This window comes from Labeo rohita, chromosome 12 (assembly GCF_022985175.1).
Source record: "Labeo rohita strain BAU-BD-2019 chromosome 12, IGBB_LRoh.1.0, whole genome shotgun sequence".
NCBI lineage: Eukaryota > Metazoa > Chordata > Actinopteri > Cypriniformes > Cyprinidae > Labeo > Labeo rohita.
In genome coordinates this window covers 14,612,278-14,636,417 of record NC_066880.1, presented here as the reverse complement: position 1 = coordinate 14,636,417, position 24,140 = coordinate 14,612,278, and the positions used below count along the sequence as shown (strand labels likewise).

The following is a 24,140-nucleotide window of genomic DNA, read 5'->3' as shown; positions in this document are numbered from 1 at the left end:
GCATCCCATATATGACGTTGATGGAGCGTTCAGGTTCAAACAGATTGCACGTTGAAACATGATCTTGGGTGAACCTGTTTTACTATAAAGTTTTGCATCTTTATTATTGTGACTTCTTAACACCACCTTGAAAAAACAAAATCACTTCAGAGATTTAGGATACTTCATATGCCTGTTCATGCATGTTGGCTTATTTTGGCACTCTGGTGTGTTTAAACTTGCATTTGACTCTAGTTTTAGCCATGCATCATGCTTAACATGATTGTGACAGATGAAAAGTAATTTCATCTTGCCAGTTTGATTGCATGCTCCAATTTTGAGATGAGTTGAGTGTCTATTGATGTACTTTCATGTTCACTTGGACATAGCAATGGCATGTTAGCAACACACCTGCTGCAGACTAGGAGACCTCGTGGTGGATTTATATCAGGCTGCTTTTGATGCTTTATTGGGCTGGAGACCTGTCCAGATGGGCCTTGTAAAGAGCCCAACAAACCCGTACACCTCCTGCCTGGTTGATCTCCATAAACCACCAAATGAGATTCACAACACAGACAGCAGCAATGAGGGGAAAATAAACCCAGAATGCAGACCACAAAAGCCTTGACCGTCCACCCCCACCCCCAGACTGGACAGCAGGAGATGGGACAGGAGGCAAGAGAAAGCAGGCTGTAAATACCCGCATGTCTGTCTCCATGACAGCCTGTGGGACATTCAAGGACAATCCCATGAGGCTTCATTGCCAAGGCCTGGTGCACATTGGCATTGTGGACCACTGGTGTGCCCGCTACCATTTGAGCCGTAGAGTGAATGGAGATTTTAATCAAATGAGTGGTTGACAGAGTTTGTGTGCAGTGTTTACAAAGAATGATGGTACTTTACAGTTGTTGTTGTTTTTTTTAGTTAAGCTTGTTTGGATCTAACTTGAACTTGGACATGAATTAAGTTCTTCTATGCATTTCAGCACATGTATGTTTAAAAAATTAAAACTTCACACTATCGCACATTTGCGGCAACCACGTCGCCTAATTCGCGTCTTTCGCATCACTGTGTGAATTTGCGTCTATTCGCATCTTAGTATTGACTTTGTACACTCTAAAAAAATACTGGATTAAAAACAACCCAACTTGGGTTATTTGGCAACCCATCGCAGGGTAGATATTGGACAGAACACGTACTGGGTTATTTTGACTCAGCTGGTTGGCGTTAAATGTTTTTACTTAACATGCTGGGTTATTTTATTTAAGTCAACTGTTGTTTAAAAATGATTATATTGCTGGCTTAAAATGGACTGAAAAAACTGAATTACTAGAGGCAACAGCAATAATCAAAAGATGAACATTTAGTATTAAGCAAGAACACATGGACAAAATACAAGACAAACTGAATTTATTTGGGTAAATACAGCATAGTTTACAATATTACATTTAAACTAGTTAAACAAGCATTTTAGACAAAGTACCATTTAAAAGTAGCATTTTAATTTTAGTGTATTCAACCGAAGTAGCGCTAATTCTCATGCCGGTGTGTCGCTGAAATCTGAGCCGGTGAAGGGCTGCTGTTCGCCCGGGTAACTGCTAACTTCAGACCACAGCCTCGTGTTCACTCATAGCTGAAAGATGCCGTGACTGACTCCAAAACCTGCCTAAAAACAAACAGTACTGACAATAGAAGACGTATTTTAACATCAAATCAAATTAAACTCAGTACTATAACGAATAAAATCTATTCATTTTATGCAAGGCAAAAGGTGTTTCCATCATGTGAGGTGAACACTGCTGACTGACATCTCGTCCTTATGTTGCGTTGCGTAAAATAATAAAATTTACAGCACAGTAAAGACGTTATAAATGAAATAAAATGTATACAAACCTTTATTTCACTGAAAAAGTGAAAATCGGCAGTGCTGAGAACTGGTCTTTCGTGCTGAGGACTCAAAAAGCTCTAACTGTAACTCAGCAGCAGGGTTGTTTCGTCAGAGACAGGCTTAACCCAGCGGTTGGGTAGAAAAAAAATAACCATAAACATTAAAAATGACCCAGCAACTTACTTACAGAAAAACTACCCAGCACCTGGGTAAAAAATATAAAAAATAGCCCAGAAATGACCCAACAAGCTGAACCCAGCATTTGAGTTAAAAAAAAAAAAAAACTAGCACCTGGGTAAAAATATTTAAAAAAACAACCCAATAAAATGACCCAGCTGTCACAGTTATGAAGCAGGCAGGCAGGCAGATGACAATTGGAGAATTAAGTTTTAATCAATATGATTTTAATAATAACTGAAAAACAGGGCAGATAAGGAGTACACACGACTGAGACCGGACGAAGAAGGCGAGCAATCAAAGGAACTACAAGTTAATTAATATACACAGGTGAACAGAATAACAATCAGGAAACAAAGGAAAACTAGGTCACAGGGGAATAAGCCAACTGAAAACCCAACGAACACAAGGACAAAAACTAACCATAACCCTGACACCAACAGGCTGAACCCAGCATTTGGGTTTAAAAAATAACCAAGCATTTTTAGTGTTTATGCAATCTACTCGCACAAATAATTAAATTCACTTTTGATGGGCAAACACCATAAAGCTTTCAGTCATAAATGCATCATAACAGTGGTCCAAATCACATAACTCTTCTGAAAAGAGACATCATTTATGTTGTATTAAGCCATTAAAGTCCTAATACCCAGGGTTCCCTATAAGATTTCTGTTTATGATAATGAATGAGCTGCTATGGCTGTTTCTACATTCCGTTTCCAAAAAACCCTTGCACATTATAGCTTCTGCAGCCCACTATATGCCAGCCAGGGAGAATGGACGTGGAGATCCGCGACCTGAGATCTTAATTCCGTCAGGGAGCGCATTCACTGGAAATGTTAATGACAGTTTTGTCATGCAGTTCATTACCGCACCCATGACTCCTCTAGGCCTTCGCTCAGATGGACAGAAAAGAGAGGGAAGGCCTTTAAGCTTGAAAGAAGGAAGAAAAAAGAAACCTTTTTGAGAGCAAGCACAAAAGACACAGGGAGATGCTGAATGTGGTGGCTGCCAAGCGCTGGGAATTCATGATTGGGTTTTCTTCCTCCTCATTGGCAGTGGTTCCTGCTTGAAAAGAAGGTCGAGGGGGTAAGTTTGCTTGAAGCGACAGATTGCAGATGTCTGTATTGGACTCTTTGAAAGTGTGCCCCCCCTCCTCTCCTCCACCCCCAGGAGAAAAGCCCCATACAGTACACTGTTCTTTACTCATTCTATCACAAGAGCGCAGGAGGACCAGACACTTTTCTAAAAGAGTTACCCTTGAAAATCCCCAGAGCCGAACACAACATGGGATTTTAACTCTAGCTTAGTATGCTGACAGGGCCGTAAGCGCCATAGACATTGAGAGGGACACATTCCCCTCCAATACTCAGAATAGTGGTTAACCAATATGGCTTTTTCTGTGGTTTATTCTTGAATTATTACATTTGGTCTGCCTGATCTTCAATATGTGGTTACGTCCTTGTGTGCTGCGATAATATACATTTATTTATTTGTACTGTGCTATAAATTAACATTACATTGAAACTGACAAGACTAGTCCACTCAATCCTCTTGTCCCACAGGCTTTTGAGAGGTTCTCAAGTCTGTGTGTATGGCACATGTCAAGTGTTGACAGTGTAATCCAGATAGAGGGATGAGAACACAGATCCCAGCTGACCTTTCCCCTACTTTTCACACACAGAAACCATGTTGGCATGACAGATTAAACACTAGAAAGGGAAAAGGGACAAAATCAAGTAGTGTAATTTAAAAATTAAGTGTGCTTTTTGCACCACTAGTGGCATCAAACTGAACTGCAGTCTGTTTGTTTGAAACCTGTGGAAAACAGCACCACCACAATTTTCGCCATACAATACTGTTTGGTCATTAATTAATAACTACACAGGAACAACTGAGTAACACAATATTAACACTCTGGTAACTATACTATTATTTAACAAGACACTAGTAAGTAAAAGTGCTTAGTCGAATGTGTTAAATATTAGGTAATCAGTAACTGCTATTTTTCATACCTCCCAGAGGACTACTATGAACTATATACAAGTTCATAATTAATGTGAATAATGCAAATTATATAACTAATTCTAAAGTGAAGGTCACTAGTAATGACTCAAGTATTACGAAATCCTACTACTAATTGTTTAGATCGGTATTCTAAAGTGAATAACACAATGACTGTAGTAATGACTGAAATAATTGTAAGCTTTTGAGGGTTTTGTGAAGTATTTGATAATAATGACCCAAGTGTGTCTGTGTCCTTCTAAAGGAATTCTAATTATTTGGATCAGTATTCTAAAGTGAAGACAATGGTAACCCACTATGACTGAAGTCATTATAAACTTCTGAGGTTTTTGTAAGGTCCTAGATAGTAATTGGATAGTCATTACTAGTGGGCTACCATGATCTTTCCTTTAGAATACTGATCCAAATAGTTATTCCAAATAGTAATTCCAAGGGGAAAAGTAGTAACACTTGAGTCATTACTATCTAAAACGTTCCATACAGTATACCTCAAATGCTTACAATGACTTCAGTCAATATTAGAGAGCATCAGGCAGGACATCCAAATGCTCACCTATCATTCATCGACCTTAAACATGGCTTATTATTTAAAACATGAAAGTAGTAGGAACTTTACATGGCCGCTGAATCTAATGTTAACCTAAAAAATGTGCTATTGAAGTGACTGCGGAGTGTGGTAGCTGAATAGTTGCGCGCTTACTGCATGACAGAAGGAGGTGCCGGTGCGATCACTTGCTCTTAAAATACTCCGTCATTTTTTTTTTTTGTCATACAGATAAGAGTAATGCATCTTTCATTACATTTATTTGTGTGCACTCACAATAACAACAAAACATTGCACTTTTGTAAAATAATGAAAGCAAACAGCTTTCTGGCTTCTTGGTCTCTGTGAACTTGAGTGCGAAACTCAGAAACTCAGAAAATCTTACTTACAGACATGAAAAATATATCTATAGAGAGTGAAATGTCTGCTTTCAATAAACCAAAGGGAAAACAAATATTCTGAGATTATGTAATTTGTATGAAACATGCATACAGGCGCATCCACTACTGCGGAGATGACAAGTCAGTGTTGCCAACTTCATCTTATAAGCCAAAAACAAAGAAAGCTGTTTTTCCCCACCACATTTATAATGATTACATCTGCCGGTGTGCTGTGGCAAGTTTTATGCGTGCGCTTGAGCGCTTACTAGGCTATGTAGGCAATAGCCTAGTAGGGCAGCGCTAATAATTACTACTTCCTTCTGAAGGAATTGGCAATACCTGAGTCATTAGTAGTAGTCTATCTCAACTTTTTAAAAATTCCATAGGGCCATACTTGAGGAAAAACTTTCAGTTCTCTTGTGCGTAAATTTCTTCATGGATATGTATCAGTTGTGTGAGAAATGAGGTGGTGGCATTCTGGTAAAAAGCCCCTCGAGCAGGTGGCCTGAAGTGGTACACCACAGTAATTCCACAGCCCCTGAAATTACGCAGGAGAGGTGAGTAATGGCAGCTTCTTGCAGGAGTCCAGATGGTAAGGCACCTCTTGGAGGGGAACGGTACTGTTCCACTACATCAATTTGGAACTGAAGGAGGCCTCTGCCATTCTGCCCCAAGGGTCATGAAACGCAAATATTTTCATCAAACTGCCACACAGATTCTCAAGGGGGTTTACACTTCCTCTCAATTCATCAGTGATGATGCTTAGTTTGCAGGCCAGGCCAGTTCTGATCACAGGGGAGCACGCAGATCTGTGGTTCATGTCAGCTTCTCGACTGGTGGTTATCTAGTACAGTGGTTTTCAAACTGCTCCTGCGAGCACCCCCAACACTGCACATTTTGTAGGTCTCTTATATTTGACACACCCATTTCAGGTCTTGCTGTCTCTACTAATTAGATGATGAGTTGAATCAGGTGTGATAGATGAGGGAGACACAGAAAATGTGCCATGTTGGGGGTGCTCGTAGGACCGGTTTGAAAACGTTTGATCTAGTGGATGGTTCTTTCATGCCTCGTCAGCACGGTGTCTAGGCTTCTGTGCCATCATGTTTTCCATACAGTGATCATGTGTATGGTCATTTGGAGATGGTCTGTGGTTGACCTCTTATTTAATCCTAATGATGAGCCACAGGTACAGAGAGATGGCATGTCAGAACAAGTGTGGACAGACACACAGGGCCTTAGATATAAAAGTAGAACAAGAAATGTAAACAAGCTGAGGGCATGCAAGGTTATGAAACGACTCCCCAAACACAAGTCACCCTTAAGAAACTTGTGAATCTATCTACATTCTATAAATACTTGATTTTTCGGCCGCAGGACATCACTAGTTTCTCAGACTGTGCTGGTGTGATCTTGGTCCACGCTTCTTTCACTCTCTTCCATAGTTTGGTAACTGTAGTGGGTTTCTGAACAATACCTTTGTCGGCAAGGATTTTCAGTCAGGTTTAGACCAGGACTCTGGCCTGGACATTTCATTAATTCGATGTTGTTAGCTTCAAGGAACTACAGCAATTCCAGCTGCAGTGTTGAACCGTTTCCTCATTGAGAGACTCCGCAGCCATCCTGTCTTCACATGCATTTGTCTTTTTGGGGGACTTGAATGAACTAGTGTCATTGTAAACCTGTAAGGGCTGAAAGGGTCATCCCTTTGGGCTTCATCTAGACAACCTCCTTTTGCAGAGTTTCAGTCACTTTTCTTTTTTTTTTTTTTCAAATATCTTATTTAATTTTTATACTGTGCTTCAGAATACAATTCATTTATGAAATATGCTTAAAAAACTCCCCTTCTACTCCTGTTAGGATAACTTCAAATAGCAGTGACCTTGCAAATCCATTATTAAGCAGTGTAATGTTGTTCCTTACCTGAGATTACAGTAGCAAGCATCACTGTATGATGTTTATAATCAAACCTGTGGTTTTTGCTCAATATAGTTGCTCAAACTATGTTACCCTTAGTGTACCTTCTTTTAGACTGTTTCTACTCTTGGTCCAGGTTGCTTGGTCTGAACCCAAGTCCGATTCCACCCTGGCCTCAGAAGAGATGTGAAGAATGTAAACTGCTCTGCATGTAATTTATTTGGAGACAAACAGCAATAACAAATGAATTAGACTTTAATAAATCTACTGAGATGCAAATTACATAGTTACACCAATAGTCGTCCACTTCTGTTAGGCCAGATTGCATTACCGTTTCAGAGTTTATGAACCGTACTCCAGACAGGCTTCTCAAACCGACTCAGGTGTGGTTCGCTGGCACGCACCCAAGTCTGAGAAACAATCTGTACATCAATCAAACGAACTGAACTCTGATGCCAAATAGAGTTACGTGTTGTATAAACTCTGTTGTAACAATGCTGGTGGAATTAAAGAACCTGAAGAGAAAGCTTTTAGAACAGATGTTACCTTGGTATTTTTCCATTATATTCTAAAGAAAAGCAGCAAGCCAAGAATTGTTTGAATTGCTGTGGCATCCTCACATCATGTCTGATTTCTTAGGTAATAATCTGTCAATAATTTTCAAACATATGTAAGACAGATAGCATGTGGAAATCCGTACAGTCTGAGGACGTGCCCATGTTCACAGAATTACAGCCACAATTGAGCTGTTGACCTGCAAAGGTTTACAATTCCATTATCTCGTGGTCAACCATTAATCATGGGTTTACAGAGGGGTATAAGGTTACATGGGTTAAACTACCAGGCATACCTGAAAAACCAATACTCTGTGTTGCAACGTATGTCTTTTAAAAGCACCTAAATGTCACAGCTAAGACAGAGCCTGATGGTAATTCACGCTAATCTTCATCCAGTAAAAACTGCACTTACGCACAGATGTTTCGCCATTTTATGGCCCTGCAATGACGGTAAAGCAAAAGCTTGTCAGTCTAGCCTCACAGCGCTTATCAGGTGAGAGAGATATTATGACACGGGCCTGTAAAAACAAGTGAAGAAATAGAGCAGAAAGACACAACCTAGAATGCTGACAAGACTGTAAATGCAGTGTGGCTACAATATAAAAATCAAATTTGCTTAGTAAACATAATTTCCGGAGAAAATGAGGTACATTCCAAATGTACTGTTGACATTCTAATTGGTACTTCTCACTGTTTTGGTTGGAAGGCTTTGTGTAAAGGAAAAAAGTATACTTTTTATGCAGTGTTTTACATAATTGTGTACCTTCGGAATGGACTGAGTGTCCTTCATTGTAATTTAATTTTATAACAATGTACAACAGCAGACACACTGATGGGGAAGACCAACTTCTTTGTCTTGTCATAAGCAAAACAATGACATCTACATATTAGTCATTAGAAAATGATGTAAGTAAAAGATTAAGTGCTTGTAAAAAGTTAGTGACCTTCATAACTGTCTATGTTTTTTTTCATTATGGACTATTAGTTTTGTTTTCATGGACTTCTGATTGGTTGTCTTTAATTGCATGTTCTCCTTTGTTCTGTTTTCCCGCCACTCTTTAGTTTTCATGGTAACTCATCAAATCAGCTCAGGTGTTAATCATTATTTCATTCATTTGGTTTGTACTTAAGTTCCTGTTTGCACACTCTTTGTTTGTCTGGTATTGATTGTGTTTGACGCACACTGTTACGCCTTTTGAGTATTTTGGAGTTCTTTATTAACCTTGTTTTGGTTTTCATCATCTGTACTTCGACTACACGTGACAATAAGGAAAAGGAAAGATAAAATTAGACATTATAATAAAAATCCAGCCGTGGGTCATGAAAATGATTGTATAGACTTCCACATGCGACCAGCTTATGTAGTGTCAGTTCTTTCAAGTTCTTTTCTTTTTTCGAGGTGTAAAGACTAGCGGTTTATCCTATAAACACTTCAGTGTGTTTTCATTTCTTTATCATTACATCAGACGTGTGGTTTGAGATCCATCCAGTTCACAACAAGACTCCTCATCAGCAACACTAGCTGAATTCAGAATTATTCAAGGTGAACAAAGGTATGATGTTTAGCTTTAGCTTAGATAACTATGGATTAGATAGACACACTCATATGTCATTTTCTCCTTCAGGGCTGAGGTGTGTGTACATGTCCTACTTGCAGATCAGGTGAGCTTCCTGATTGACCAATACAGGCTGGAAGGGGTTTTACTATATGCCTAGCATATTATTTAGTGAAAGTGGTATTTCATATGCATCAAAACCTTTCCCTGTTGAAAAAAAAAAAAACAGCATATGCTGGTTAGGTAGGTTTTGATGCTGGGATGCAGGTGATAGCTGGCCCTTTGCTGGTTTATGCTAGCTCTTTGCTGGTCCTTAGTTGGTTTGAGCTGGTCCTGGACCAGTACATGACCAGCTATGGACCAGCATAAACCAGCTAAAACCAGCAAAAAAAAGTTTATTCAGCTTGAAATGTTAAATTATACTAAGTGACAACTTAGATATTTGAGTTGATTCAACTTAAAATTTAAGGCAGCTGGGTTACTTACCCATCTGTTAAGTTTAGCAAACACAAATATCTAAGTTTTTTTAAACATATTTGAGTTGACTGAACTTAAAATTTTAAGGCAGCAGGGTAACAAATTGTTTTAAGCTGACTCAACAAATTGTGTTTTTTATTTTTTACAGTGTAGGTGTGACATCTGAGGCTGACATCTAACCTGAAAGTTTGAAGCACTTGTAAAAGCTTAAAGTTTGAAAGATTAGATAGCCAGTAGGCGCGTTTTCATTACAGATTTGCGCAAAACTTTGGCGATGTTTTATAAATGTCGATAAAAAAAGTATTGCGAAATGACAGCGTTTCCATTAACCGATGTTGTGCGACTAAAACGTAATTTGTTCCTCTCGCGATAAGTCATGGAACGGATTTGGGTGGGATTTGGACGGATTTTGGCTTTATTTAATCAAAAGAGGCGTATGTGTGTATCTTTACAGAAGCAGCGCAGAGAGACGCTTCAGAAACGTGTGCGACGCTGCCGGTATAAACATAACATCGGCTCCGGTGACCGTGTCGGAGCCGTTACGCGCCACAGATGCGTGCAGCGTACATAGTCTAAGCATTAATATCAGGGAAAGCCCCTTATACTTGAGAGCGGCTATGAAGTTTTTCTTGGAGTTTATAGTACACTGAAGAACGATCATATGACTTTTTACATGCGCCATTGTGACCTGCAAATTCAAAAAAGCCGTTTCCATTGCAGTTTTGCGAAATATTCCTTTTTCGAATTGCCTAAAAAAAAAAAACACCTATTGCGAATCGCAATTAGGCATTTTTTCAATTCGCAATTTCAATTTGAGCATCTTGAAGGGCAATGAAAACGCACCTATGAAACATAGATGTGGATAACATGTTGCTAGCATGATTTAACATGATGTTAGCATGTTTCTAGCATAATTAGCATGTTGTTAGCATTGTGCTAGCATGTTTCTAGCATTATTAGCATGTTGCCAGCATGTTTTAGCATGATTAGCATGTTGTTAACATGTTGTCAACTTGATTGTCACATTGTTAGAATGTTGCTTGGATGTTTCTAGAAGGATTAACATATTGTTAACATGTTGCTAGCATGTTTTAAATGTGATCTAACATGTTGCTAACATGAATGAAAAAATCCAGCTAAAAACAGCTAAACCCAGCTGATTTAGCTGATTTACTAAAAAAAAAGGAAAGAAAAAAACAGAACCAGCTAATTTCTGCAAAAAACCCACTTAAAACCAGTTGATTTATAAAAACAAAAAGGTTAACAACCAGCTAAAACCTGTTGACTGATGAGTTTTTTAAAAAAAAGGCTAAACCAGCTGATTTAGCAATAAATAAATAAACAGCTAAAACCAGCCTAGGCTGGTAGTCTTATCTGGTTTAAGCTGAAAGTAGCATTTTTAAGCTTGGATGATCTTTTAGCAGGTCTAAACCAGCTAAAACTAGCATGACCGGCTAAAACCCATTTTAAAACCAGCTTGGGTGACCAGTCGAAATGGCTGTTAAGCTTTGCTAGAGCAATAGACAGCTTAAAAACACCATAAGTCTCATTGTACAAAAGTTTTCACCCCCTCAATGAAAGTCTATGGGATTTTTGGTGGATTTGATAGTCTGGTTTACGAAAACCATAAGTCGGATCAGTTAGAAAAGATATAACAGACCAAGTCAGACCGGTCTGAAGGTCTGACCCAAGTTTGGTGGTTGTAGCTTTAAAGCTATAGGAGGAAATAGTGTTGTTTACATTTTGACTCAGAAGAAGAAGAAGCTTAAATAGTTGATCAGTTAGAAAAGGCAAACTTCAAATGTTGATTTAATATTGATTCAGTTTGGTTCAGTTACTGTCGTTGTCGCAAAATTGGTCAATTATAAATACATTTGATTCAGCTATAAAGCAGCTAGACAATAGGGTGATTATTCAGCTCAAATCAGTTCAAGTTTTGTTTTCATCTAATGGTGTCAGTGATATTACTTAACATTAATATTAGTATCTTTTAAACCACAACTAGCATCCAAAGGCAACAGTGGCAAGGAACCTAAAGTCCATCAGGTGACACAAAAGGAGGGCAAAAAATAAAACTTTTCCTAAATCAGAATCTATAAATTAATCATAGGGTGTGATTTTTATAGGAGAGTCTTATCTGTTTGACTTTAGCTTTTATATGCAATCAAGTCAAAGTGCTGTAAAAGTGGTTCGTCCTGCTTTCCTCGAGGAGCAAAGTCCCAGATTGTGAGTCAGACAGGAAATTGTTTATATGCACTGATATTCGCTCTGAGCTCAGTCGTCCTCTAGCCGTCTCATGCCTGTCTGTTGATTTGTGAGAGCCAAGTCACAGCACGATGACTGTGTGGTGTTAGGTTTCTTTCCAGTCCCTGGAGTATTCGAAAAATGAAGCGCACATGCAGCACAAGTCCAGAAGAACATCCAAACAGCCTCAGAGTTGTGTAAACATGAAACACAGAAAAGATGGAAGAAGTATCTGAATGAAGTCTGAATGTGGATTCAAATAAACATCTGTGGAGCGGTCCAGACTCAGTGTCTTTGGCTCTCTCTGATGGTTTTTACCACCAAAGTGTTGCAAAAGGCTGCGGCCTGCACTGTGGCCTTCGCATGGTGACTGTGTCTTATTGTTCAAGAGTTGAGAGAGAGTATGTCTACTCTTTCAGTCACATTTTTTGTGTGTGACTTACCCGCTGACAGATGGCTGAGTGTACATGCGGACAAAACGTTTTATGAAATTCAAAATGTGTCCATCGCTCACGACTGTGGTTGGTATGTGACTGTCAAGCAGGTATTTTCACCTCGTCAGTTACATGGCAAAATAATAATTAGTCATGTCTGAGTTCAGCCAAGGCTGCCTTTAACTTTAGCTCAGTTTCAAATCCTAGTGACCTACTGTACCTCATTGCCTGACTACTAAAAAATATACAAACGTATTTCTTTTCTTCCAGTCTCTTGCACGTTTACAAGAGTACCACGGCGTGTGGCGGAGATGACACAAAAGAGAAGAAATTGTTGAATAAAATTGCTATTTTTGTTTTCTTTGCACACAAAAAGTAATCACTGATGTCACATCTGATGACACTATTTTAATGATGTCCTTACTACCTTTCTGGGCCTTGAATGTGTCAGTTGCATTACTGTCTATAGAGGGTCAGAAAGGTGTTGTATTTCTTAATTTGTATTCCGAAGGTCTTACAGGTTTGGAACGACTTGAAGGTAAGTAATTAATGACACAATTTTCATTTTTGGGTGAACTATCCCTTTAAGGCCTGCTCAAAGCAAGAAAGTAAAGTTCCTGTTATTGAACACAAATCTGGATTTTTTGTGTTTGTTTGCAAAGTAGATGTCCAGGCATCTTTCTTTATAGCACAGAAGGAGGGAGGTAATGATTACATGTGAACATCCCATTTCCAGTCAGGAGAAACAGAAAGGCTATTCTCTCTCATCAGCCTTGCGCTCAAGGTCAGTTTCGTGTACGCTTCATACTGACGTCACTGTAGACTGGAACATAGAAAACTGTATGTTAATGTGTGTGTGGGTGCTTGACCTATTTAACAGCCAAGGTAGCGGGGGGATCAGAAAGGTGGCTTACTTCTGTATGAGTCAACATCATAAAACTTGGACAAGGGGCTGGAGTGCTTCATTTAAGATAAGTAAATTTAAATGGACGTAGTGAAAATAAGTATCAGGCCAACACCTATCGAATGAGAGCAGTAAATCAAGCTTTATCTAACAGTAAGAATGTATTAAGGCACTAAATCACTTTGCATCTGCAATGGAAGTCAATTTCTACCTAAGAAAAGAGATATGAAAAAATAAATCAGACAGTAAGAAATAGCATTAAAAATATATATATATATATATATATATATATATATATATTTAAGTTAAATAGTAAATAAAGTCTCGTTGAGTCACTATTGTGAGATATGAAGTCACAAAATTGCAAAAAAACAAAATCCTTTTTGAGAAAGTTGTAGCTGCAAGTCGAAATGATGAGAAATTTCAAATGAAATGAATGAATTTACAATTGTGAGATGTAAAGTCTCAATTGTGCGAAATAAATCTGCATTTAAGATGAATAGTCTTAATTTAGAAAAATAGTCTTAATTTAGAAGCTGCAGTTGTGAGACATCACATTGTTGCCTATAAAATCACAGCTACAATAAACAGTCTCAGTTTTGAAATATAAAGTCTTAATTGTGCGAAATAAATTTGCATTTATAAAAAAATAGTCTTAATTTACAAGTTGCAGTTGTGAGAAATCACATTGTTGCCTATAAAGTCACAGCAATGATAAATAGTCTAAATTCACAATTGTGAGATATAAAGTCTCAATTATGTGAAATAAATTGGCATTTCCGAAAAGTAAAATCTTAATTTACAATTTACAGTTGTGAGGCATCACACTGTTGCCTAGTAAAGTCACAGCTACGATAAATAGTCTCAGTTTTGAGATATAAAGTCTTAATTGTGTGAAATAAATTTGCATTAATGAAAAGTAGTCTTAATTTACAAAGTGCAGTTGTGAGACATCACACTGTTGCCTATAAAGTCACAGCTACAATAGTCTCTGTTTTGAGACATAGCCACAATTGTAAGATATAAAGTCACAACTGTGCGAAATAAATTTGCATTTATAAAAAAATAGTCTTAATTTACAAGTTGCAGTTGTGAGAAATCACATTGTTGCCTATAAAGTCACAGCAATGATAAATAGTCTGAGTTTTGAGATATAAATTCACAATTGTGAGATATGAAGTCTAAATTATGTGAAATAAATTGCCATTTCTGAAAAGTAAAGTCTTAATTTACAAGTTGCAGTTGTGAGACATCACACTGTTGCCTATAAAGTCACAGCAACAATAAATATTCTGAGTTTTGAGATATAGTCACAATAGTGAGATATAAAGTCTCAGTTGTGCAAAATAAATTTGCATTTCTGAAAAGTAAAGTCTTAATTTACAAGTTACAGTTGTGAGGCATCACACTGTTTCCTAGAAAGTCACGGCTATGATAAATAGTCTCAGTTTTGAGATATAAAGTCTCAATTGTGTAAAAATATATTTAAATTGATATATATATATATATACATAAACTTCATTAGTTTAACTTACCTTCAGAAATAGTCTTGGTTTAGAGATAGAAAGTTACAACTGTGAGATATAAACTCTCAGATGTGTGAAATAAATTTGCACTTACAAAAAGCAGTCTTAATTTCGTGATGGAAAAGTTTAGTTGTGAGTTAACACATTGTCACATATTGGATCGCAACTGTAAGAAATAGTCTCAGTTTTGAGATATAAAGTCACAATTGTGAACATAAAGTCTCACTTGTGCAAAATAAATTTGCATTCACAAAAAATAAGTCTTTATTTACAGAAAATAATTACAGTGATACCACATAAAGTTGCAGTAGTGAGAAATAGTCTTGGTTTTGAGATATAAAGTCACAATCGTGAGATGTATAGTTTAGATGTGCAAAATAAATTCTCACTTAATTGCGTGAAAGAAAGTTTCAGTCATGAGACATCACATTGTAACATATTGGGTCACAACTGTAAGAAATAGTCTCAATTTTGAGATAGGAAGTCACAGTTAATACATTTACATTTTACCCCAAAAAAATTGTATTTGTGAGAAGGAGGCATATTTGAAGATTTATCTCAATGTCACATACAAAGTTGCTTCTACAGGAAACAGTCTCAATTTTGAGAATTAAAGTCAACGTTGTAAGATATAAAGACACAATTGTGATTGTTTTTTTTTATTTTTTTGAGGTGGAAACAGGCTTCTATAGCAAGCAAACATCACCACATGAATTCTGTTGAGTGAACAGGTTGTGCCATTGTTCTGTGCTGTAGTATTCTGATTCAAATCCCAGATGGGCCTCTCATTTCCTTTAGTTTAGACCCCTACTGAGTGCGTTGCTCTTTAAGTGCTCTTTGAATTCATTGTTTTGCACTGTGGGCACTGCGTGACACGGCAGATTCATCATGCTCTGTGGTTTATTTCTGTGTCCCTGATTCTATTATGCCAGTGAATCCATCCACTGTAGAGACTTCCCGTCCCCTTGAGTCCATATGGTGGAGTTTGTCTCAGTCACTATAGCATCACTATAGCTCCATTGGAATCCAGCCCATCTTGGAGGAAACTAAATCAAGCAGGGCGATAGCCTTATCAGGCCAGTAAACTCTTAGGCCACCACACCCCTCTGAATTCGTGTTTATGGATGTGATGTGCTCTAACTTTTCTTATGACTCACTGAACTATATTGTGTTGGCCTTCCCCCGGTTGCTCTCAGATAACGCTTAAGACAATACGGCTACCGCAGAGGCAGAACACATGGGGTTATGAGTATAGGACTGTTTGCTCAAGGAAGGAAGTGTTCACTTAGTACTTTTTAGACTCCAGCACTTGAGGAAGAGGAGGAGGAGGGTGGGACTTCCTTGCCTTGTGCATGGAGGCACTGAAACTTGCACCAGGCACACATTTCTGACAACAAAACAGGAAAGGCACAGACCAGTTGGTTTGTTTGTCACAGGTGCTTAGTTGCTGAAGATAAGCCTGAGCCAGAGTGGGGCTGGTCTTCTATCCTTCAATGCCACAATCCTGTTCCTCAAAATTTCAAACTAAGTGCTCTTGTATTAAAAACAGCCACACCCAGTAGAGACTATTAAAAACTTACTATTGTAATTTATGTTTTACTTATAGACTAATATGTGTATGCACACACATACAGTTGAAGTCAAAAGTTTACATACACCTTGCAGAATCTGCAAAATGTTAATTATTTGACCAAAATAAGAGGGATCATACAAAATGCATGTTGCTTTTTTATTTATTACTGACCTGAATAAGATATTTCACATAAAAGATCTTTACATATAGGCCACAAGAGAAAATAATAATTGAATTTATAAAAATGACCCTGTTCTAAAGTTTACATACACTTGATTCTTAACACTGTGTTGTTACCTGAATGATCCAGTGTGTTTTTTTGTTTGTTTGTTTAGTGATAGTTGTTCATGAGTCCCTTGTTTGTCCTGAACAGTTAAACTGCCCAATGTTCTTCAGAAAAATCCTTCAGGTCCCACAGGTTCTTTGGTTTTTCAGTATTTTTGTGTATTTGAACCCTTTCCAACAACTGTATGATTCTGAGATTCATATTTTCATACTGAGGACAACTGAGGGACTCATATGCAACTATTACAGAAGGTTCAAACGCCCACTGATGCTTCAGAAGGAAAAACAATGCATTAAGAGCCGGGGGTGAAAACTTTTGAATGGAATGAGGAGGTGTACATTTTTCTTGTTTTGCCTAAATATCATATTTTTTCATGTAGTACTAAACTTCAGAAGCTACTGATGATGATACTTACATGTTTCCCAGAAGACAAAATAAGTTAAATTTACCCTGATCTTCAAACTCCAAAAGTTTTCACCCCCGGCTCTTAATGCATCATGTTTCCTTCTGAAGCATCAGTGAGCGTTTGAACCTTCTGTAATGGTCGCATATGAGTCCCTCAGTTCAGTCATACAGTTGGAAAGGGTTCAAATACACAAAAATGAAAAACCAAAGAATTTGTGGGACCTAAAGAATTTTTCTGAAGAACATCGGGCAGTTTAACTGTTCAGAACAAACAAGGGACTCATGATCAACTATCATTAAACAAAAAAACCCACAGTGGATCATTTATGTAACAACACAGTATTAATAATCAAGCGTATGTACTTTTTGAACAGGGTCATTTTTATAAATTCAATTATTATTTTCTCTTGTGGACTGTATGTAAACGTCTTTTATGTGAAATCTTTTTCATGTAAGTACTAAATAAAAAATAACATGAATTTTATATAACCACTCTTATTTTGTTAAAATAATTAACATTTTGCAGATACTTTTGTATGATGAATGAATTTCAAAATCCAGGATCCAGTGTTCGTGTATGTCATAGTAGTGGGGGTTATGATTATATTATATCATTAAATGAATTTTACACTAATGTTTTAATAGTGCAGTTTAATAAAACAATATAATTAAACAATTATATTATTAAATAAATTATATTATTAACTGAGAACATGGTGTTTAGATCCTGATAATTTTAGCGTTTATAATGGCTGTCAAAGAACATAAGTCTCTCTGACTCAAAGTTTGACAAAGTGTATGTATGCATATCTGAAAAATGGCCTTGTGCCTCAAGCCTACTTCACATAAATCACAAAAGAGGGGTGTAGTGGAAAATATCCAAGAGGAATAGCTCTGCTCCCAAGAGTCCCTAATCAGCGAACAGAGTGGTTTCCTGCTTTTGTGAGATGTGGTTCATTAATGGCTGACAACCTTTCTTTTGCACATGCACATTGACACGCAAAGAACCCCCACTACTCTGTACATATATCTGTACATATAAGCTAATGCTAATCATTTGACCGTTTATCACACATATGCTTGTGAGAGGCCATCCATTACCAACACTCTAAGTTAAACAGCCTTGTCTAAAAAGTTCTTAGTATGTAAATATTTACAAAGCGCCTTATCTTCACGAGCAGACCCTTAACACTGATACACATGTCTGAGTGTGTTTTCCTAATTGCATTTCTTACGATAAGCACTGAGAGTTTTTAACTGCAGAAGGGTCTTAGGCTGCTTTTCTATGATACCGAACACATCTGTATAAACCAACGGTTATTTCTAGTGAAGATTCCTTTGAACGCTCCACTGCAAGGCCACCACACCCCCCCTCGTACTTCACTTTCTGCCATTCGCACAAAGCAGGCCTCTATTGAACATTCTGTCAGGAGAGGAGACCAAACGCTAGGACATTGAAGTAGCTGTTTTTCCCTGAAAGAAAAGCAGGAGGGCGGGAAAACAGACTGGAATAGAGAGTAGACTATTTACAGGAAACTGCATGAATAAGCCCTGTGGAATAAAAACCCCTTGAAACATGCAGATCTTGTTCAAAAAATGCCTTTATTAGAAGTTCTATGAAAATGTATTTATTTATTTATTTAAAAAAAACAAAACAAAACAAAAAAAAACATACAGTACAAGTTTACTCTGCACACTTTCTATACATACTCCAACTCCAGCTGACGTTCATTCGTTACATTCAGTGTTGCTTTACTTCATCTAAAAAGTTAAAGTAATAGTTATTAACCCACTACAAAACTTAATACCCCCAGTCAGCATTTCTAGAGAAGCACAGTTGAAAGGCAGAGTATCTTTCGTTAGGAATGGTGCGTTCAAATGTTCTAAAAGTAGAAAAATAAACAACGAAAAAGCATCTCAGTCACCATAAAAAAGGCATCTTGATCTATGAGCTACATTCAATTTGATTGGCTTTAGACATAAACCAAAGCAACTGCTTTATTAGTTTAAACTATGTGGGATTTTCAACCCCAGCAGGCACATATTAGCTAGTTATTAACCTCTAGATAGGAGAGTGCTACATTCTCTGGCACTAGCAATCGTTACGGAACGGTGTGCAAACGGATACTTTTTTTGGTTGTTATCGATGGTAAAAAAAAAAAAAAAAACGGAAACAGTCATACTCGCAGGTGTGAGTTAGTTCTTTACGGCCAAAAAGACCTCATAAGACAAGCTACATTCTACAAATGCCCATAGATCCTGACGCTTCCCTCCCTCCCGCACAAGAAATCACAGCGTGACCTCATCAGTCGCTCCCACTTTTTTAATATATACACACACACACACAGTAAACAAAATTGAAATAAATAGCATACAATCTTAAATTATTTACCTATTTACAGTAAAATAAACGAGTTAACAAAAATATATTATTGTGAGACAAACCCAACGGTTTCCAGATTAATATTGGCGATCACAATTTAAACAGGAATATAAGTGTATTGCTTTAGATTTGATAAATACCATACGGACTCAATTTATCCTTGAAGGCTATACTTTCACATGACAATAAATAAGTTAAATAGATTTCAAAGCATGATGCAAAATGCAATGATACCACACAGTTTAAAAAAAAAAAAAGAAAATCTGCAATGACATTCCATGACCAACTTATGCGTCCCAGTTCTTGTGCTCTCACACCCCTTCCAAACTTATGGAATGTTTTCCCAAGATCACTTCTAGGACTGTTGAAGCCATCATCTTGGTATGTCATTGTAAGGAAAAATGAGAAAGAAGAAATCTTACTGAAATCTAATCAGATCTCAATCATGAGACGAACACCAACGGATGAGATTGATATTTGACCTGAAACTCATGTTGGCACTACTTGGATAAAAGGCTATAACAATAATAGCAAGTCAATCGTCTGAAATCGACAGCCTGCTGAAGATTGGCAAACGTCTATTTGCGTCCATACTGGGCGATTCCGAGCCGCTGATTGTGCCAGAGGAACAGCAAGAGCCGCTTAGGTACCCTTCGGGATCTGAGAGGGAATCCGGCGGGCTTGGTGGAGAATCGAACACTGGAGACTCTGAGAGCGGATGCATGGAGGGCAAGTGGCTCATTTTGAAAGGTGGCGACGGGGGGCAAGCGTTGCTCTGGATGTTACTGTACAACCCACCGCTGCTCTGATGGGTAAAAGCACTTTGGGTCTGCGGGATGATGGGGGCAAGAAAAGCCTTAAGATCCTGATCTGGGAACGTGAACGCGTTTAGACAGGGCGAACTGGGAGTGAGCGCGCAGGTGGGCGGAGGGGGCGTTCGTGATGTCGGGTTGTCAATCAAAGCGGACTCGTTGCTGCAGGTGCTGGAGAAGCCGGAAAAGCTCAGGCTGTGATGCAGCTTCGGTCTTTCCCTCGGTCTCAGGAATGGGTTCGATGACTCTTTTTCTTCCAAGACGCCAATCTCCCTGCTGAGCCTCGGTTGGGCATTACTCGAGGCAGCTCTGCGCTCATCCGCATTGTGAATGAAGTGACAGCGCGGGCCGTACGGGCAGAAACCGATAGTGTGGAATGTACGACACGGCTCCGTCTTGTATTTCGGGTGGCGGGACAGGTTTCTCAGTTCGTGATAGCCGTGAGCAAACTGACACTTTTCGCCATACTTGCACGAGCCGTTTTCCTCAAAAGGCCTGCAGAGTTCGGTTTTGTAGCGGGTTGAGTTGATTTGAGAGGTGGGTTTTTGTTGAAGAATTTCCTGAAGTTGCTGACTGCGTTCTCCCGTGTCGCTGAAAGCACGGTCTCTGAATTTATTTTCTTTATTCATGAAGGCAGGTGTCGAGCTTTCGAAACCGATCTGGAGCCTGTTGCTCAGATTGAAGTCCATGTGGTTTGTTGAGTTACTCCTGAAATAACTGAAAGACCTGTTGCTGTTGGTGTTGGAAGCAGCAAATGGGACCCCGACATTCCTCTTTTCCAGCACGTTTTGGAGATAGATTGCATTTGAATTTGGGACTTTTTCCTGAAAGAAAACAAACAGAGAATACCTAAGCATGGATGTCAAATAAGTTTAGGTGGTATTGTGTACATTTAAAAACAACAAAAGAAGTAAAAACCTGTTATGGTCATGACAGACCTTATGGTTTATGCATTTCTGTATTTGTTTTTAATTTTATTTGCTGTCTGGAGTTGAAACATTTCCTTTATATTGTAACTGAGAGGTTTAAAATGAAAGAGTGCTGGCATGATATTACTTTAAACGTGATTAAATACAAATTCATCCACAAAACCTAAAATCAAAGTTTACAACTGAGCTTGATATAAGGGGGTAGGACGTCACAACACTTCTCCTTATACTTAACATTTACAATTTGTGTCTGAGAAATATATTACAAAAACTACCTACATACATACACACACACACATACATACATATACATATACATATACATATATATATATATATATATATATATGTATATATATATATATATATATATATATATATATATATATATGTGTGTGTGTGTGTGTGGATATAAACTCAAAGTCTGTAACACAGAGTTACAGAAGTTTAAACAAAATGTGTTTCAAGACTCCCGGTTTCCCAACAACGCATTATTATGTGCTACATAAGACTAGTGAGTAAACACGGAGCTCTCAAGTTACAAGTTTGCCACCGCGGATAAACTGACAAAACAAACCAAGACCAAACGAAATACTAAGACAAGCTGAGAAACAGCAGAAGTGAATTTAAGTCAAATATAAACTCTTACCCTGTCGAAATCATATATGGAAGAGAGCACCGAAGCAGACATTTTCTGTAGTGAGTTCCAGCTCTGGAGGGAAAAAAGTTTCCGGACCGAGAAGGATCCTTGTGTACTCGGAGAAATCCACGGCTGAATGGGGTTTGCCTCTTCAAACGGAGTCGGAAAGACGCTGGAGTTCTTTGGAGTTGAGCCGCACAGGTTTTGGGGAGTGTCGTACATGGGCAAAGTTTGCACATGTGTATAAATGCGTTGCAGCTGTTAAAGGGCGGAGCTCAAAAGTTTCAACAGTGCGCTGCCCGAAGTCCCGCCCTTCCCTTCGCGTGGTTTCGTTAACTCCCCCCTCAAGACTTCTTGCCTGCCTCAAGACAATCAACACAACATAAATTCAACTCAGGTACTTGAAATCCGATTCTCCTACTCCCCTAGTTCCCCGAGAGAGGTCGGTCACTAGATTCTTCCTTTTTAAGTGTCTCTGTCTAAACTACGTCCAGAATTGCACATCTATGAGAATGTACCACTGACTGCATATTGCTGTTTATGGATTTTTACATGGTCTAATACAGACTAGTGGTTCTCAGTCATGCCTCCCTTATTTGACATTAATTTCAGGTCTTGCAGCCTCGTGCCCCCTGTTTTCAAATATGATTTGACATTGTGACTGGTTTTGCAGTTTTTGGAATAGATTATTAACCTGTTATGTGGAATTTAACAGACAAAAATGAAGATTACGATTGTTTTAATGTTTTTGAAAGATGGCTAATTTTCTCAAAGGTTGTATCTGATCAAAACAGTAAAAACAATACTTTTGTGAAATTGTATTACAATTTAAAATATTTTATTTTATGATATCTTAATATGTTTTAAAATGTAATTTATACTTGTGGTAGCAAAATTTTCAATGTTCATGTTCAATGTTGTTTTGGAGCTGAAGAAACATTTCTTACCATAGAGTGGTTTCACAAGGTGTCATCAGTCGGCCATATTGGTGGCACTGAACGTAAACAATGCCACTGAACCGAACGAAACTCGTATATTTTTTCTGATTATTGCTTCTGAAAATGGTCAATTATTGTCATGTTTTGGGCTGTACTAATCAGTCGGACCGGAAAAAAAACAAAAAAAAAAACATTTGGAGTATTGTAGACTGCCAAAAGTTATAACACATCTAGGAGAAGAGTGCAAAAAACTGTATGTGGATCAAAAGACGTTTGTGGTGAACTGAACCATGATTTCCAGGACAAGAATCTTGACAACATTCATGTTTGCTCTCTCGTTTCCAGTCAGGTAGCTGAAATATTAGGCTAATATCTTAATAACTGCTGGTACGTATCTTTACCACCTGTTAACTTTAGTTTGTCAAAAACTTTGTGCCATTTCCTGCTTACTGAGTCCTTCACTATATGATTTAGCAGCTTCCACATGTTTTTTTTTTTCATGATTTAGACAGAGTAAATTAGCAGAACAACATTAAGTAATACATTAACCGTGCAATCCATGCTGTTGTTTACATCCGAGTATCACCAGTATGGCCGCAGATCTGGGTAACTGACCAAACCTTGACTCAAGTGCAACCCTCTATACCAACAGAGTTGCCAGGTTTTCACAAAAAAATCTGCTCAATTGCTTTTCAAAACTAGCACAAAACTAGTACAGTCATTGTTTTGAAGGGGTAAATATTGCTTTAACAGGGTCGCTTCAACCCACAGAGTTGAAAAGTTACCACGGCAACAGTGAAAAAGTATCCCAATTCTGCTGAAAAACTGTGGACTTGGCAACATTTGCACAGCGCAATGTTATACAGAAGTAAACACGGAGGACATAAAGTAAGCGATTATGCATTTGTTTATCATGTGATCTGCCGTGGAAGGCAGTGAAATTATGCAGACAATATTAAAAATAAAGACAAGGATGTGACAGAAGAGCGCAGGGTTTAAAAATGGTTTGGAAACACCCTTGGCAAAGTGTGGTTTTGGACAACATCAGCATAAATTCTTATCATTTTTTGGTGCAAATACATTAAAGTAACTTGACGTTATCATTGAAGACCAGCAATAATAATTTTCATTTTGATTACATAATAATGGCAATATATACATGTCAAAGTCAGACATGCCCCTTTGCCAGCTGTGATGCCTGGTTACTGGTTTAAACTTGGCCCAGGTTTTTAAAAGATTTTTGGGTCAGCACATCTTAATAGCTTCAACAATTGATTGCCAAGTAAGTTTGGAATACAATGAATTTAGGCCCAGATTATGCAGAGCTGTAATAACTGCTAATGGTGGATATTTTGATGAATCGAAAATGTTTGTTTTTTCTATGTATAAACTGTTTATGTAATAAAATATGTTTTCATAGTTTGTGTTGTCCCTTGTCAATGCAAAATTATCACAAATTAAAAAGGATTCATGCCAATATTGTCCAAAACCCCACTTTTCTAAGGCGTTTCCAAACTTTTGGAGGGCAGTGTATATACAGTTGTCACTGTAGGCTTAATACTTACG

General features: G+C 38.0%; 1 protein-coding gene and 1 long non-coding RNA gene across 7 annotated transcripts in view; one reads left to right on the top strand and one right to left on the bottom strand.

Moving 5' to 3' along the window:
- LOC127174155 (uncharacterized) overlaps nt 1-24,140 on the top strand; it is a 42,356-nt gene that overhangs the window by 4,624 nt on the left and 13,592 nt on the right. Inside the window, exon 1 of one of the 6 annotated variants that reach the window (XR_007828846.1) lies at nt 21,966-22,033. The exons of the other annotated variants lie outside the window; for them this stretch is intronic. This is a non-coding gene — a long non-coding RNA (uncharacterized LOC127174155). Of the gene's footprint in view, nt 1-21,965; nt 22,034-24,140 lie in introns of those variants that run through there. 6 annotated transcript variants of the gene reach the window in all.
- On the bottom strand, nt 18,456-21,886 carry zfp36l2 (zinc finger protein 36, C3H type-like 2). Its single transcript, XM_051124465.1, has 2 exons — nt 21,646-21,886; nt 18,456-20,891 (listed from the first exon to the last, which is right to left on the bottom strand). The coding sequence occupies exons 1-2, from the start codon at nt 21,856-21,858 to the stop codon at nt 19,791-19,793; spliced, it is 1,314 nt and encodes a 437-aa protein (XP_050980422.1). The 5' UTR covers nt 21,859-21,886; the 3' UTR covers nt 18,456-19,790.

Excerpts from the sequence above, each read along its gene's own strand:
- zfp36l2 (XM_051124465.1), bottom strand. The coding sequence starts at position 21,858 with ATGTACGACACTCCCCAAAACCTGTGCGGCTCAACTCCAAAGAACTCC. Across the intron at positions 20,892-21,645 it reads CCATATATGATTTCGACAGG|GAAAAAGTCCCAAATTCAAA; the intron begins GTAAGAGTTTAT and ends GTTTTCTTTCAG.